Source organism: Haliaeetus leucocephalus, unplaced genomic scaffold (assembly GCF_000737465.1).
Source record: "Haliaeetus leucocephalus isolate CR32 unplaced genomic scaffold, Haliaeetus_leucocephalus-4.0 Scaffold751, whole genome shotgun sequence".
Taxonomy (NCBI): domain Eukaryota; kingdom Metazoa; phylum Chordata; class Aves; order Accipitriformes; family Accipitridae; genus Haliaeetus; species Haliaeetus leucocephalus.
Window position 1 is genome coordinate 18,576,445 of NW_010973187.1, and position 16,497 is coordinate 18,592,941.

Below are 16,497 nucleotides of genomic sequence, written 5' to 3' on the forward strand. Positions count from 1 at the left end.
CTTGCCAACACCCTTCTCGGACAAGGTTTGCTGTCTTGAGCACTAAAACCAATCTCTTTCCATGTCTCTCTACAGAAGTTGGCCCCATGTTTAGTTATGTTCATGCTGAATTTGCAGATTCTTATTTTGTTTTCCAAGTTTAAGCTCTGTCCTGTGTGTCTACATCCTTCTTGTCAAGCTTCATCCTCTCTCCCTTGAACAGCCATCCTTTTGTGCATTTTTCAACCTATAAGAAGAGTCTGAGTAAAGGCACCACTCACCCAAATAACTCTCTTTAGTCTGCAAAAAGAGATGGACATTTCCAAAGAGTGATTTGCCTTAATTAAAATGCCTAAACTCTCTGGAGATGCCCAGCTCTCTTCATTGGCATGTGAAGAGCTGCTTGTGGTGACCAGCCTCCTGGCTGAACTGGCTCAGCTGAATCTGTAAAATTAGGTGGGGTAAGACTGGACCTAAAACTCTCCAAATGTTACGGGGGGGGGGGGGATTTAACAGGTCCTGCTTTACAGCCAGGCAAAATAAAACTAAGCCCCTTTTTATTGATAAGGAAATGAGGAGCAGATGTATTTATCCAAGGTGTGGGGTCTGTGGTCAAACGGGATTTCTCAAGTCCCTAGGAAATGCTCTTGCTACTCAGTTTACTGCTTCTTACTGGCCTCTTCCCCTTCTTGCATTAACTTTTTGGTTTTCCAGTTGCCCTTTTGACTCTTTTGGGGCAGGGTTCTGTCTCCCACAGGCCATTAGGTACCTGGCAGATGCTGAGCACGCTTTTAAACTCTTCAGCAGTGTGAGCAGGGCTCAGCATGGAAACATCACCTTGGCCCTGTGAAGAGAAAAAAAATAATTTCCAAATACCTTTGGCACAGGGCAACAGAGTCCAATTAACCCCTATGGCCCCCAGATGTTTTCTTAATGAAAAACCATGGCCCCCCAGCTGTGTACCCCATCACTCTATTCCCAGCTCAGGGCGGCAGTGGTGCAAACCTGGGACCATTACCACCAGCAGATGTTTTCTGGATAAAACCCACCGAGCTGCGGAGGGGTGAACCCTCCTCACCCATGTGCCATCACCTGTGTAAGTGTTACACCTATTCCCTACCCGCTCCCGGGAGCTGGGTACAAACAGATGGCATTTTCCTTGGCCCGTTGAGCTGTGAATTAATTAGTTGATTATGGCACTGGTGGTAGCAAGTAACCCTATTACAGAAGCAGGAAAAATTACATAGGAGTTCGGGAGAAGGGGGGGGTGTTTGAAGGGAAGCGTTTTGAGCTGTACTAAAACATGTCATCCTGTCTTGTGATAATTTACTTGAGGACCCGAATTAGATTGACATTGATAGAAGTTACGGAGGTTGAAAACTGGCTGAGATACTAGAAAGAAAAGGTGGGGAAAAAGGAGTCTGTAATTGATGGGAAAAGCTGGGCGTCTAACGGAGATCGGGGTATGCACCACCCTGTTTAACATCTTCCTTAATGAGGGGGTGGTTGGAGTAAAACCAACCTGTCAATAAAAATTAGAAGGTGTTGCAATCATGGGAAAGAATGGGGACATAATTCCAAGGGACCCACGTAGTGGTGGCAGTGTCCCAGCATCGATTAATTTGAAGCTCCCTATTGATTTCAAGGGAGAATTTGGCTTAGGGCTCCAGTGGACCCATGAGTACCACATCGCTGAAAGGAGAGAAAAGCAGGAATCATGTGGGTTAGGTTTTTGGAAAAAACTGACCCTAGAAAAGCAAGGACATCAAGCTCAGTTTGCAGCTTGCTATAGCAGCCAAACATCTTCCAGTCTCTCCTCCTCCAAAACCCACTCCAAAAAGCAATAGGATTTGAGGACAGCAGATAATAAGGATCATAAAACAGAGAGGTAGCTCTGTCCTCCGTATAACTCCATCAGAAGACTCCCAAAGATGACTTGCGTTCGTAGACATCTCAAGGGCTAAGATAAGGCTGTAAATAACTGAAGAGAGTAAATAGTGAAAGTGGTGAGAGCCGAGGCTGCTGTAAGGGGAAATAACAGGGAGTAATGGGATGAAATTGAGTAAAATAAAACACGAGCACAGTATCACGATTATTTTTTTTTGTCCAAGAGTTAGATTTGTTCAACTGTGAAATAGACTCCCAAGGGAAGGAGACTATTACTTTAGTCATTTAAATCTGGAGAGGACAAAGCAGTGGCTAATATATTCAATGGAACAGTTGTCTTGCCTTGGCAGAGAAATGGCCAGATATCATCGAATTCAGTTTTTCTATCTTGGATGTCAGAGATTCTGGTGGAGCTTTTTTTTTCCCCTCAGATTTCACCAGGTTGAAAAAAAGAGCCCTTTTTTCGTAAGTGGAAAAACACCAAGTTCCTAACAGCAGCAGAAGGCCAAATTGAAATTTTGACGCCGAGGTCTTCTGTGGCTGGAAACAAAATTCATTCTTTTGTCTGTGGCAGATTGAACATGAAATTTAAAGTGAAGGAAAATATATATGTAAGCGCATGTGACAAATTCATTTTCACAAATTGTGTGTACTTACGGAGCAGAGGTTGTTTTCTTGGTGGTAGGTGAAAGGAGTGATAAGTTGCTCTATGCTGGTGGGAAAAGAAGTAATCTGCTCTGTTTCAAGATAGAGCAGCCTTGGCTCCTATCTCAATGACTTTTTCACTGTTTTCCTTTTCAAAACACAGATAGTCAGTGTGTTGTTACTTTTATTTCTATTTATTGACCAATATATACCTTTCAGGAAATGTAAAATGAGGCCGGTTAATCCACATAAACCCCTTAGAAATGTACAGGGTCTCTATTGTGATCTTGCATGACCCTTCCCAAAATCACCACCTGAATGCTAGTGACAGCTCTGAGCATCTCTTTACCCCATGCAACATCCTAGCTTCGATCCAGAAGTGTGCAACCGAGTAAATGGCACCGCAAGGTCCACATCGAGCTGACGTGGGCTGAGCCAGCACAGATATGTCCCTACTGCAACACCCAGCAACTCCAGTTCTTGGCTGACAGACCCAGTATTGAATCTCTGCATCTTTTTGATGCACAAAGTTTCCATCCATGTCGGAGGAGCCGTTTTTTCTGGGGGACAGTAACAGAAAAAGATCTACCTGGCATTTACAGTCCAACCCCTTGCATTGTAGGACACAGCAAACCTGCATTATTTCTCAGTGTCTTGTAGCCTCGTGAGCAAAGGGGTGGTAGGTGTTTGAGGGGAAACACACGTCCCAGAGCCTTTTCTGTATTTTTGCACCATCTCTTGGTGCACAAGGGAGATCTTGATTCTATTGTTAACCTGCAGCTAAGCTTCTCGATAGGAACAGGACCTCTAAGACCTTGTCTTTTCAGATGCTTCCTTTCTCAAGTCATGCTGTGCTGCTTGTTCGGTGGGTTTGCCCTGTTCCCATTACAGAGGGCAGGGAAAAATCCTGCTGCTGCCCATTGGAGAGGTCACCACCATGCTTTTGCTTTGAGTGATGTGGACAAGTTGCACATGTTTCTTCTTGGGCTGGAGAAGCAGTCCAACTGGTCACCATGCAAGGACCTCCTAGAAGAAGAGCCTTCCAGGTGCTCACCAGAGAAGGAAATCAGTGATAGGATCTAGAAGGAAACACCAGGAACCCTAACTCCCACTTGCCTTGTCCAAGAGATAGCAAAAGACATCCCAGATCCTTGCTGTCTCCTGACCAACCCAAGAATGGCAGAAGATGTTCCTCTCTCTAGTCACAGTGTGCCAGTGAAGTAGCAAACGTTGACGAGGACTATGCTGATGGTTGTTCATGAGCAATCCCAACACAAAAAATAGGCACCTAATTGACTTTTCCAAATACAGCATCCTGTTTGTCTCCTGCAGTTGCCAGTGAGGAATTCAGATTAGTTACACTGCCAAAAATATTAAACAGGGAAAGTCTTCATAATTGGAATATGCTGCGATCTTTGAGTCGATTTCACCCATACATACGATTTAGCTGAAATCTGTATTATCAGATGTTTTGGATGACTGGAGAGAAGATCCCGGACCCTTCATTTCCTTTCATTGCTTCAGACCTGGTCCCCAAGCTGGGCCAGCTGGTGTGCAGTGAGCTGGTGGCTTCCACCCAGGTCTTCCTGGGCAGGTTTCCACGTTGCAGTCACAACACAATCAGCAGCGGCTGGCGAGCTTGATTGAGATTGCAGAGAACAAATGAGCCATGGAGAAACTACCTTCTCTCTCTTCTAGTACAGAATGACCTCCTCCGGTTGTGTAAATGATTGCAGGTTGAATGATTTCAAGGGTGGGGAGAACATGGCCCTTTTTCCCTTAAAGGACTCTATCAAAGTACATCAAGAGTTGTGAGTTTAAGAGAATTTGTATTCTGTCCACCCGTGTTGCCGTGCCTTCCACACGAGCGCTTTGTTGAATTCCTCTTTAGACCCCTTCCTTAATGCTTAATGCACCTTTGTATGTGATAGGGATTTTAACGAATATCTGCGGAATTGCGTGAAAAGTACAATTTGCTTCGCACTAATGTGATTGTTGCTGCTTTCCCCGTAGGAGCATCGTGCAGTCGGATGAAAAGCTGGTGATCAGTGCATCCTGGGCTAAAGATGACGATATTAGCAGGCTCCTGAAATCTCTGCCCAACTGGAGCAACATGGCTCAGCCCAAGCAACTGAGACCCAAGAGAGAGGAGGAAGAAGACTTTATAAGGTAAAATATTTTATGAAGTTGTAAAAGGGTTTCAAGGAGAGTAGCAACAACAGTAAAACTTGCTGGAAACAAAATAATTATGGTGTTTGCATAGCTGTTGTGTCCCCAGGTGTGAGAAGAGGTTGGGATGTGATCTTTCCTCAAGTAGAGTAATGAAACTTGAGTCCACGTGCCATTATGCCGGGTTATTTTAATCCCAGGCACCAGCTTTGCTGAACTGAGAACTTCCTGTGTGTTGCCTGGATTTGGTTCTGTTGATGGTATCGAGAAATTATTAAGGAAATGACCTGTTTGGGGGATGTTTCTGGGGTTTGCTTATCAGTCGTATGATGGATTGGTAGATAAACCATCCTGAAGCTCTTTATCCTTCAAGAGAAAGGAGAAAGCAGAGCTTCTCACACGCAACAAGGCCAGAAGAGAGGGAGACCATAGTTCAGTAAGGAACTTCAGTGGCAGTGCCAGCTTGCTGCTTCCCTGCCCTTATTGCTCATTTCTGCTCTCTGTGTTGTTCAAACAAGGCTATTTGAAGAATCATGCTTGTGAATCGAGTCAGGAAAGTGCCTGGGACTGGGGAGGGAAAGACAGGGTTACTTTTAATTCAGGCAGCTCCTTGTCCTGGTTGATGGTGCTACTCTTATCACCCATGCAATGAAGAGAGCTGCAGTCTGCGACCTAATGGAGGGGCCAGCTGGTTGTACTGGGCAGGAATTCCCAAAACGGGCATTGTCACCAAAGCTGTCCTCCTTTTGAGCCGTGACCTGGTGGTGTTTCTCCTCTGTCCCAACACCAGGAGCTATGTTAGGAGAATATTGGTGAAAATGAAAAATGAAAAAAGAAATTGGTGAAAATGAAAAATACTGGTGTACTTCCAAAGGGGATTCTTTCAGAGGCAACTTGCTGTGCCCAAACCAGATTGTTTCTACCTGTTCAGGCAAGTGAAAGCCTGTAAGTAGGCAGATTGCCTTTCCCTGCACACTGTAAATGGCTTAGTCTCTGAATTGTTGACGCTTCCCAAAGAAACAGGTCCTCTTTGTCATTCCAGCGAGTCAAAAAGCTTGTCTGCACATTCCCATCACTATTCATCACTTCCTTGATTGGCATTTGGCTATAAAACTGTAGGAATAAGTGAAGCTGTTGAAAATTACAAGTCTAATTTGCCCAGATTGTCATTTTACTTATTCACTGAATGCAAGCACAATAACATAAAGATGATGCAGTCTAAAGAGAGGAACGATGAAGAGTATAAAATATGTCTAGTCACAGAAATGTTTGCTCATACTGCAGTGGGGATAATCAGCTTTGCCAGTGTTTTAAAAAATCTTCAGTGTTACTGGAAGAGTGAGGATGAAGAGCCCATGAGGTCTTTGTGCAGTCCCTGAGTTTTTTGCGATTCATCGATTCAGTCCTAGCCTCCATCTTTGCCTTCGCATTTATCCTTTGTTCTTGGCACAGAAAGGTGTTGGGATGCCCTCCTGGCTCTTACTGTGATTTGTGCGCTGTCAGCATGGGACACCAGAGCTCCCGTGGACGCAATGCTGGGTACTACAGCCTGAGCGTAACCTGCTAGTGTAAATTCCCGGCCAGGCTAAATCTGATGGCCAAGCTCAGTCTGATGCTAGCAGTGCCAACATTTTATTCCAATATTGCCATTTTACTATTCATTAATTGAAGTATTTTGTGAAATTGTATTGGAGGTGTTAGAGTGGAAAGCCTATTAGGTCATCTACATGGAATTCACTGGGAAAAGCTCCTGTACTGTGTCTTTTTTTAGCCTAAACATTAGGACAAAGATCTTTTCTTAGTATCTGTTTGCACAGAGCATCATGTATTAAGCTTCAGCTCCTCAGAGTGCTGTGTGAATGCTCTTGTAGCATTAATTTAAATGATAATAATTGGTCGGGGCCAGTTTTAGCCATTGATGGTAAGCGACATGGCTTATAAACTTCCTCAAGAATCTGTGCATGGTTGAATAGATCTCTCCTGAAAGCTTCAAAATAAAATTAATTGCTTGTCCAATTTTTTGTCATCTTTCCATTTAAGCAGACTTTTTGCAGACTTTCTCCTAATACAAAGGAATGTGATTTCTTCACTGCTGTTGCTTCTTTCTCTTCCTCTTGGCGCTGCTGATGAATCGGGAATAATTTTGCCATAGCCATCACTGCCTGAACACAGCAAAAGGGAGCCAAAGGGAAATGGGTCCTGCGGATACCTTGGTTATTAGGGTCGTGGCTGTGGCGAGAGAGCCTGGGAGAGCTCATTTCATTCTCATTTTAACCATCCAAGATATTTAAAACTTGATATACAGATACCCACCTGTGTTCACAGACCCCTCTCCTCAGTTAGCAGGGACAGGACTAAACATCCTTTCCTGGAAAGGAAGGTTTACGCTTGATGAAACATGGGACCATGTTCCTTTCGGACATAAAACAAGGCTGACAGCAGTGCTTGAACTACTCAGCAGCATCCCTTTATGAGTGTTGCTAAATTAAATGCGTCCTGAAAGTTTACCACCAGTTTTTGTACTGTGGCAGGATGAGATATCAGTGCACAGTTTTCTTTCCCTCCCCCTCCCTAGGTTTCCTGTAACTCATTTTTTTAATTAAAAAGAAGAATCCAAACGCGATGTCTTTGCAAAAAAAAAAACCCTCATGCATATCTGTGTTGACAGTGATTGATTTTGTTGTCTTAACCTGCCACTATCTCTTTTGCGAATAGATGTCAAAAGGCAGGGTAAGATACTAGCAGAATCTCCCCATTAATATTCCAGTGTGGTTGGCCAGACAAAGGGACCTGATTGAGCATATTATAGTAGCTCAGAACTTGGCAAGGGGAGAAAGGAAAGAAAAGTCATGCCTCTATTCGTATAATTAGTTTTTAAAGCTCTGAAGGCTATTTGGCACCGGGGTGAGTGTGAAATATGCTGCCCTTATCGCTTTATAAAGGTTAGCCTTCAGTTCATTACTGAATCAGATACGTTGGTGATAAAACCCAAAGATGTATCATTTCCAGGTTTGCCTTTGACGAGGAAAAGCGATGTAAAAAGAACTTTAGATCTGGTCACGCTCGAGTTACAGCAGAAATTCTTGGTTTTCGGTGCAGCCCTGCAGCACAAGGAGGGGCAGGGGGCAAGGGTGCTGTGCACCCGAGGGAAACCACGTCTTCGGGGCGCTGAGGAAGGCGTGCTGGCAATTCACGGGGCAACAGATTTGCCTGGAAAAACCCCACGTTGGTCTGAAGATTACCACAACACAGATTATTCTGGTTGCAGATCTGAGATACCAAACCTGTGTTAGGAGGAGGATGGTGATTTTCTTCTCACCTTTTGATTCCAGCAAGCTCCTGAACGCTGAACTTAACCTTAACCTGAGAATCTAATCCTAATGGAGCAATTAAAAAAAACACTTCTCAGCGTCTCCATGTGCCACATGACTTTGCCTTTCACTGCTTTTGTTTTTTTTAATGAGGATAACCTGACTGCAGGGTGCTCCAGCTGCCTGCTGCTTCTTCCCCTGCCTCTCCTGTTCACTTCAGAATGCTCATCCCTCCTTGCTCTACACCAAAAGGAGGGGGGTATATATATTCATACAACATGGAAGGGTACCTGTGCAATAGCAGATCCTTCACCAAATTCATCCAAATGGCATTAGTCAGAAGAGTTACACTATCCCTGCTACTTACTAGGATCTCTTCTCTCCCCCCGGTTTAGTTAATGCTGATCCTCTGACTGTATTTCCAACATAAAGCTCAAGCCTGCGTGCAGATGTGGGTCTGCTTTGGAAATGTGTCACTGTTGGACAAGACAAAAATGTCAGGATAAAGGAAGAGAGCAGGGATGGGCTAAAGGGTGTCCCTCCAGAAGACATGATGGGAGCAATAAAGGTACTCTCCGGTTTTGGATATATATTGGGACTGTCTTGGGAACCACTGTCTTGCCTCAGCTCCCGTGGGGCATGCAGCACATCTCGCCTGTGCCCTGGGACAGCACATCATCTATCCAACAGCATCAAAGACACCGGGGTACCCTCCAGAGAATGAAATCTCCTTTCCTTTCCGTTTCATGGGGCAGAGTGCGCGCAGCTGATGGTGGATGGATTGAGCACATCTCTACTCCAAAAGCAAAGCTTTGCTTAGCCCTGGGAGTAAGATGCAGAGTTAAAGGAGCTAGTGGTCTGAGGCGTGATTTTACACAGCGGTGGATTAGAAAGGCTCCCCTGAGTTCTTCCCCAGAGAGCAGGGCAGTAAACTCAAGAGGTTGGTCCAGAGCTCCTAGGACTGGTCACAGCTTGAATTACTTCAGCTGTTTCCAAAAGGATCAACATGCTGTAAACTTCCCATTGTGTAAATAAACAGTCTGGAAAGCAGAATTGGGAACGAGCTGGGACAAGTTGCATTGAACCATCAAGTCCTTCCCTTCGTGCAAAGGGAGAGCTGTGATGGCAGGAGCATGGAGTTCAGGTCCTACCTTGGGGTAGGGTGGTCTTCTCTTGTTCCACCTCTCTGGGCAGCCAGAAGGCACTGGCCAAAGTTTTCATCAAAAGCTAAATCTCAGGTTGTTCCATCTGCTGTCTGGTGGGTGTTTTTTGTGGTATTAGGTTTGGAGCTTTCTGTTATTTTTATTCTCTTTTGCTGTCTTAGTATTTCTCCTGCTCCGTGGTTCTTTTCTGAAGCCTTGATGGTTTATGGAAGGCTTTTCCGCTTCTTTACCTCTTAGCTCTCCCTCCCATTCTCAGTTGTAGCTTTTCTGTCTGTCTTTCCTTGTTTCTCTTTCTCTCAAGAATAAAAGGTCTCCCTCTCCAATTTCTCAGGCTCTATTTATTATATTCACCATACTTCTAAAGGGTGAAAGGATAAATTTGTAAGATTGGCAGCAGACTGTAGACCTTTTTTCCCTCTACTGGGACTATGAACCTGAGCGTACCATAGGTGTGAATCATTTCCATTTGATGACAGGCTGCTCCTTCATATGACATGGGTTTCTAGACCTCTTTTTTGGATCCTACAGGAAAATGTTCCTGATCATGAGCACAAATGATACTAAATCCTATTGCTACTGGGAGTGTCATCCAAGAGGTGTAAAATTGAGTAAGCACCTGGATCTTCACAGGGCACCTCCATATCTGAGAAGTTTCCTTCTGCCTTTGCTTCTCTCGTGAAAACAGAGAAGTTTTGGAGGATTTGGGCTGGATTTGGGTTTTTTTGAGGATTACATATATTCTGAACCTGAATCCAGGAAGAATCTCCCAACTTCAGATTCCTTAATCCTAAAAATTGCATTGTCTATTGAAATGAGTGCAGCAATGCCCAGCTCTTCCAACGTACTTTTTGGGGTAATGTCTGTGCCCCTAAACTGCGTAGCAGGGGTAGAGGGGAAGGCAGAGCACAAATGTGGAGATACAGCTTCTCCACAAAGATTTAATAACAGCTCCTGTTTTAACAAGATTGTATATCGCTAAATCGCATCATTAGAGCTACACAATATACTCCAAGACACTTCCTTGTCTGCTGTGATAAATTGTATAATATAAACTTAACAAGACCAGAATATTCAAATAAATTTAAGCGAGAAGATGGCGTGTGATGTTACAGCTTAAAATTGTCAATTAGTGATGTCTGCTTTTTGACAGTGTTGCGACCTCTCAGCAGAGATTTGGAGCTGCCAGGGAGCGCTGGCGCCAATCACGCCGGTCCTTAATAGAGATGCACAAATTGTTGTCGAGGCTTTGCAAATCCCAATGAACCTCAAATCTGGGTCATTTTTAGGATGGGCTAGAACTTCAGTCCTTTGAAGCCGAATACCTTAGGTTGGCAGGGTGAATTTATATCCACTGAGGATCCTTTGCAGCAGCTTTTTATCAGGGCTACAATGCTGTTTGGATGTGCTGCGAAAAATGTTCTCATGTGCTGAATTTTTAAAATACCTTCAGGTGCTGAATCTTTGAAACAAGTGAAACGGCATCTTCTGCAGGAAGATGGCTGGGCTGGGTTTTATTGTTCTTGCAGCAGCAAATCATTTCAGAGGGCTTCCCTTTGCAGAAAAAAGCCCACGTGGGTTATTTGTTTTGGTGCTTGCATGATTTCTTTATGATAGTTGAACAAATTCTGGTGCAAGATGAGGCAACAAACCACCTTTTCGCTCTTTCTTTATAAATAAGAACATAACAGGTATTTCTCTGAATTAATCAAGGGGAGATCTGTCTGCCTGGGTAGTTTCTATATACAGTTTTTAAGCACAGTCTCCGGGCTGACTCTGTGGCTCAAGTGCAGGAACAGAAAACAAAGAGGTTGTAGAAATTTCTATGACATAAATACATAGAAAAATCTACTGATCCAAAAGAAGTTGCAAAGGTGCAATGAAACTGATACAAATACTATCATTATAATCTTTCCATTATAATGTGTATCATGTTTTGAGACTGTATATATGTATATATACTATATGTATTTTAAGTGCTTTATATTAGGTAGCATATTTGGTTGCTATATGGCAAGCTTTTTACCAAGTAATTGTCTTCATTAACATTTTCATGGGTGTTCAATTGAATGTGGTTTTGGTACAACACCAAGCTTCCTAGAGCATTTGCATCTTTGTCCTGTTCACGCTTTAATAGATACTTTTAGGGTATTTCCTCTACAGCCGCAGCTCTGCCCGCTGCTCTTACCTGCGGTTTAAATTAATTTTGTTGCTTCTCTGCAAGCATCCGATGCTCAATGGAAAGCATCCCTCTGAGGTCTGCGGTCGAGAGGGTGTGAGAAAGGACAGGAGGTCCTCGTTGGGTCAGCGTGTGCCTGGGGGGCTTCCCAAAGGGCTTGCTTGATGTCCACCCATCCTCCTGCAGCTCCACACACCCTCCCAGCGAGCCGTTTCCTCGGCATTATTTGCCAAAGGGATAACTGACACTAATTTCTTGGCAGAGAAAAGGGAGAGGAGCAGTAAGGGAACATAAAGCTGCTGCCAAGGGTACATCAGAGACCTCCTTCCTCGTTCTGCAGTATTGATGTGGACACTTGGCTGCTTTTCAGTCCTGCTCTGGCACGGTCAGAGTGCCTTAAACGTAGTACGGGTCATCTTGATTTATCACACATGCTCTTCCCTGGCCTTTCGTCCCTCACATACGAGTTTCCCGTCCTCTCATGTATATGCTGAAATATGGATGAGGGGAAGCCTCGTATATTGTCATCAGTCCCTCTGTTTCCAGTCAGTTTAGCTCAATAGGTTGTTTAATTTTATTACCAGCTCATCCCTTAAAAGCATCACCATTGTTCTTGGTTGCTGGAGGAGAGGAGGAGGAAGCCGGTCTGCCTGCAGAAGACTTCGTTGGGGAACCAGGAGAGCAGCTTTTTTCCGTCCCTGCTGGTACTGTGCCAAGGATGCGCTGTGCATCCTATACAGTATCCACGAGACCAGCGTGGATCTATAGCTGACACACTGCTGGTCGCTGTGTTTGGAAAGTAAAAAAAAAAAAATAGAGAAATGAAGATGGTTTAACAAAGGGAAACAAAATGAGGTGCTTACTTAATCCGAGGATTAAGCTAGCACAGCTGGCCTGCTCTGACAAAGCAGAGATTTAAGAGTGAACCCTGTTGCAGTGCACACAAATCCCATGGGAACCGAGACTAAAGGGCAATGAAGCGGTGTGGCACCGGTGTGGCATCAGATATCGGTATAAGGAAGAGTGAGTTCCCACAAAGAAACAGCTGGGCAGTGAAAAAAGGCACTTGGACTTGCTTTATTCTCAGTGTAGTTGATATGCAGTATTAATCTCCACCTTAAGCGTGGGTATATGCACAGCTGAATTAATTGCAGGAGAGTGGAGCGTTGCCTTTTGTTACAGTTTTGTAAAACACTCTGTTATGAACCACTTGGTTATGAGGTTTTCTCGCTTTCTAAAATATATCAACTCTGTGGCTGGAAATTTCCATCTTTGAGTGCTCACCAAAAGTTGTAGGATCTTTTATTGTTCTCAGAAGCTTTGGCAAGGTCCAAAGCAAACTTCATGGGTAAGGTAGGATGGGATTTGAATTTTCAAAATTGTGTTAATTCAAACTAAGGGTACCTGCTGAACCATCAAAAATTCGTAAATTAAATGCAGAAGATGACTGCAGATCTCTTTGTATGTGCTGGCTCTGTCTTATATACACACTTACAGATATAAATGTGACAACTATTGGCTGAGAAGCTGTATGGGAATCAAAGGTCTGAAGATGCTATTTTAATGCAGGTATTCAAAAAAGCAGAGTTAAAGTTGGATATTCAGTTGATTTACTTTTTTATATCCTTCCTGTTAAATGTTTAGCCTTGCAAATTTAATAAAGACAAAGAAAGGCATGTAGTGAATATTCTCTCAAGCAGGCATCCAGAACACTAGCAAAAATTTGCTTCAGGGAGACGTTTGCTAACAGCAGGTTTAAATTGAAATCACAGGAATCCACCAGAACTCTTTAAAGTTATCTTCTAAAAGGGAGTTACTTGCTGAAGGTTGTCTCTATTATAGGTTTCAGTTTGTGCGAAAGAGTGAATTAGGGTTTCTGCAGTCAAGGATAGGTATTAAAGAAAACAATTAAATATATTTACTGCCTTTTTGATACAAACTTCTGTTGTTTTAGAGCGAGTGGCAGAATCGCATTGGTCCCAACAACATTTCAGAGTATAGCTTCCCATAGAAGACCTTATTTGTATTCCTCCCAGGAGCAAAAATAGGAAATACAGCATGCTTTGTATTGTATAGATTTTTCCCAGCCTGACTGAAAGCACTGTATTATTCATGCACAGGGTATCCATCCAAAGGGGTGCCAAAACCATTTCTCTTTGCATGTGGGAAGGCAGAAGAGTTGTCCCCGTGATAAAACCGAATTTGTAATCGCAGCTGTGGGCAGTGGCGTGGTAGTGACTCCTCATTTAACAGCTCTCAAATCGTGGTTCCCAAAAAAGTGCTTTTTCTACGGCATTTTGTGTTGGAAAGCCATGTTAATGAAGGTAGAAATTCACCAAATGTTTCATTTCTTACTTTTCTGAGTGATTGATGCAGTTGCCAGTGGGATATGACAGTCTAAGTCAACAGGAGTGGTTTGGTTGGAGGGGAAGAAGCATATCTCTGAAATGTCTTCTGCTCCACAGGAACAGATGAGGATATCTGAGCGTTTGTAGGTGGGTAGAGCTAAGTGAGGTGTTTCATGTTTGCTGTAGAAGTCAATAACATGTTTTACTTTAAAGAGAGATCATGCTTTACCAAAAAAAAAAAAAAAATGGTCTAGCCTGGCTATGAACTTGTCCACCCAGTTCAATCTTGTATTCACCTTTGAATGCCCGTTTGGACTTTGGCTGCATTGCTCAGCTGTCCTCACTCCCCAAAGCTTTCTGGCCTCTTACGGCTATCTGAGAAATGCCTGGTCAGGGAAGCTTGTTAAGGGCTTTTGTGAAGTTCAGAAAGGATTTAACTTGTTTCTAATAGCCAGAACGGATCAACATTAGCCCCATCTTACAGAGAGGAAGAAGAGCTGAATTACCACTGCCATAGTCCACTGGAGTTGGAGATGTTCCTGCGTCTCAGTCCTCAGACACAGCCAACAGATAAGGATTCCTCCCAAACCGTAGTATGAGGGATACAGCCTAAGGCAACATATTTTTTATTGTCAAGCAGAAGAAAATCCTTGAAGAGATTTTTTTAATGAAGGCTATTTTTATTTTTTGCCTTTAATGAATTCAATTGAGCAATTCAAAACCATTTCAGAGTCATTCTTTTTTTTTTTTTTCTCAAGTGACAGTGAAGTCCCACAAATCTAGGGAGATGCTGGCAATAAAACTGCTTAGATAGTATATAAAATGCCACTGATGGGATTATTTTGCTGCAGCTCGTTGCAGCTATTATGCTCAGCAGCATGATTCCTCATTGTAAGTTCATAAAAGAGCTAATGACAGGAAGTGGAGATTTGCAAAGTTGAATGAAAGTGGAATGCAAATTCATAACAAAAAGAGCAACTAATGATGGGAAGAGTGTACTGAGGACCATGGTAAATGTGCCGTCACTTAGAGTCTTTCAATGAAATGCACTTGGTTTCAGCCAGGAGCTATTGTAATTAGATGTAGGAACCATGTCATGATTTTCTCCATCCTAATGGTACACAAAAAGTCATGCTGGAGTCTCTTTACCTGCAAAAGCGATGAGAATATTTGCCATGCAAATACTTCTGGGAGATAACCAAACATGCTCTTTGTGGAGACAAGTATTGGGAAAGCTAAATCTGAATGCAAAAGATGAAACGTGACAGTGGAGTGAGCAGTTACACACCTTGAAAGAAAATTTTTCAGCTTTTGGGGGGTAAACACATTTGTCTTGGTCGTCATTTTTCACCAGGTGCTATCTCTGTGCAAGTAAAATAATGCACGGACTGATACTCAAAATCATTTGTTTGTCACTTTGTCATGATAAGCCATCAGGTTTCACAGGAGATTTCTTCTGATAGATGTGTGGAAAAAAAAGTGAATTGGGGATTGGAAGAGCTGATTTACAAGGAAAGATTAAAAGTACTGCATGTGCGTTATTTGTGCATATCCCAGGGAGGCACAGAAAGCACTTGCATGTCTCAGCAAGGTGTAAATGCTGGGGGCTGGGGAAGAGGTGTGGGAGTTGATCAGGGTGAAGTTTGTAACTCTGAGGAATAAGGTGAAATTCAGAGATTATAAATGCAGAGAGAAGGATAGAAAAAAAACTCCCCGAAATAGAGGTGTCATGAGCTGCAGAATATTTTATCCACCGTAACAAGACTTCAAAAACTCCACCAGACAACGTTCTTGAGACCCCGTGCTGGAACAGTTATGCACTGACTGGTTTGACCTTCTCCATGGTGTTACTGGTGTCTCCCCCTTGCTGTCCTGTGCTGTGTTTCTGAGAGTGGCTTTGATTTGCATTTCAGGGCTGCTTTCGGCAAAGAGTCAGAAGTTCTCATTGGCAACCTGGGAGATAAACTCATTCCTCAACAGGAGATCCTGCGGGACGTCAGCGACCTGAAGGCCTTGGCCAACATGCACGAGAGCCTGGAGTGGTTAGCAGGTCGCACCAAGGCAGCCTTCGCCAACCTCTCAACCACCCAGAGTAAGTAGCTCCCATAGGAGAACCTTTGTCTTAGAAATGGAGAACCAACATAATGACGTGATCTTCGCAGGAGTGGGCATCTTCTGTTCGTGATTTCAAAGCGGGTTTATGTTGGAGGGAAGTCAAAAGCAAAGCAGCTCAATCTCTTTCTTCCTAGTGAATGCTGTGGTGTGACATTGCTCAGGCTGCGGTGGGCACCACGTGAGGGTACCAGGAGCATCCTTTCTAGCGTGAGCTCTGAAGGGTTGAGCTTTTCAGCAGTCCCTGCTAATGACATTGCACAGGAGCAGGTAGCAATGCTGATACAGCTTTCATTTTCTTTAAAGCATCGCTAGATTGCTGAATATTTAAAAACATGTGTATTATAAATTCAGTAGAGAAATTGAACAGCTTTTAATGAGGAGTGCCCTAACGTGCATGTCACTGGGGCACTGATGCTCAGCCTGCAAAGGCAGAAGCAACCCTTGGTGAACCAAGGTGCCAGGAGGGAGAGACAGGGGAGCCTGGAGACATCGCTTCTGCTCCTGGCTGTCAAGGATTGCCCACGCTACTTCTGTGAGATCATTTCACTTCTCTGTGCTTCAGCTTTTGCTCCTTCCCTCAGGGAATAGTGATTTTTTTGTCTGTCTGGAAAGTGCTAGAGATGTGGCTAGCATTCCTTCTCTTCTTATCACTGTCACTGGCGTTGTCTGCATGGCGTCACGTTCAGAGGAGGGTCGTGGCTGTG

The 16,497-nt window shown here is 43.7% G+C and overlaps 1 protein-coding gene across 1 annotated transcript in view; it reads left to right on the plus strand.

The window, feature by feature from the left end:
- LOC104840287 (exocyst complex component 4-like) overlaps window positions 1-16,497 on the plus strand; it is a 328,127-nt gene that overhangs the window by 257,031 nt on the left and 54,599 nt on the right. Inside the window, exons 7-8 of the mRNA XM_010581112.1 lie at window positions 4,525-4,680; window positions 15,592-15,770. Of these exons, the coding sequence (XP_010579414.1) occupies window positions 4,525-4,680; window positions 15,592-15,770 (335 nt within the window). The remainder of the gene's footprint in view (window positions 1-4,524; window positions 4,681-15,591; window positions 15,771-16,497) is intronic.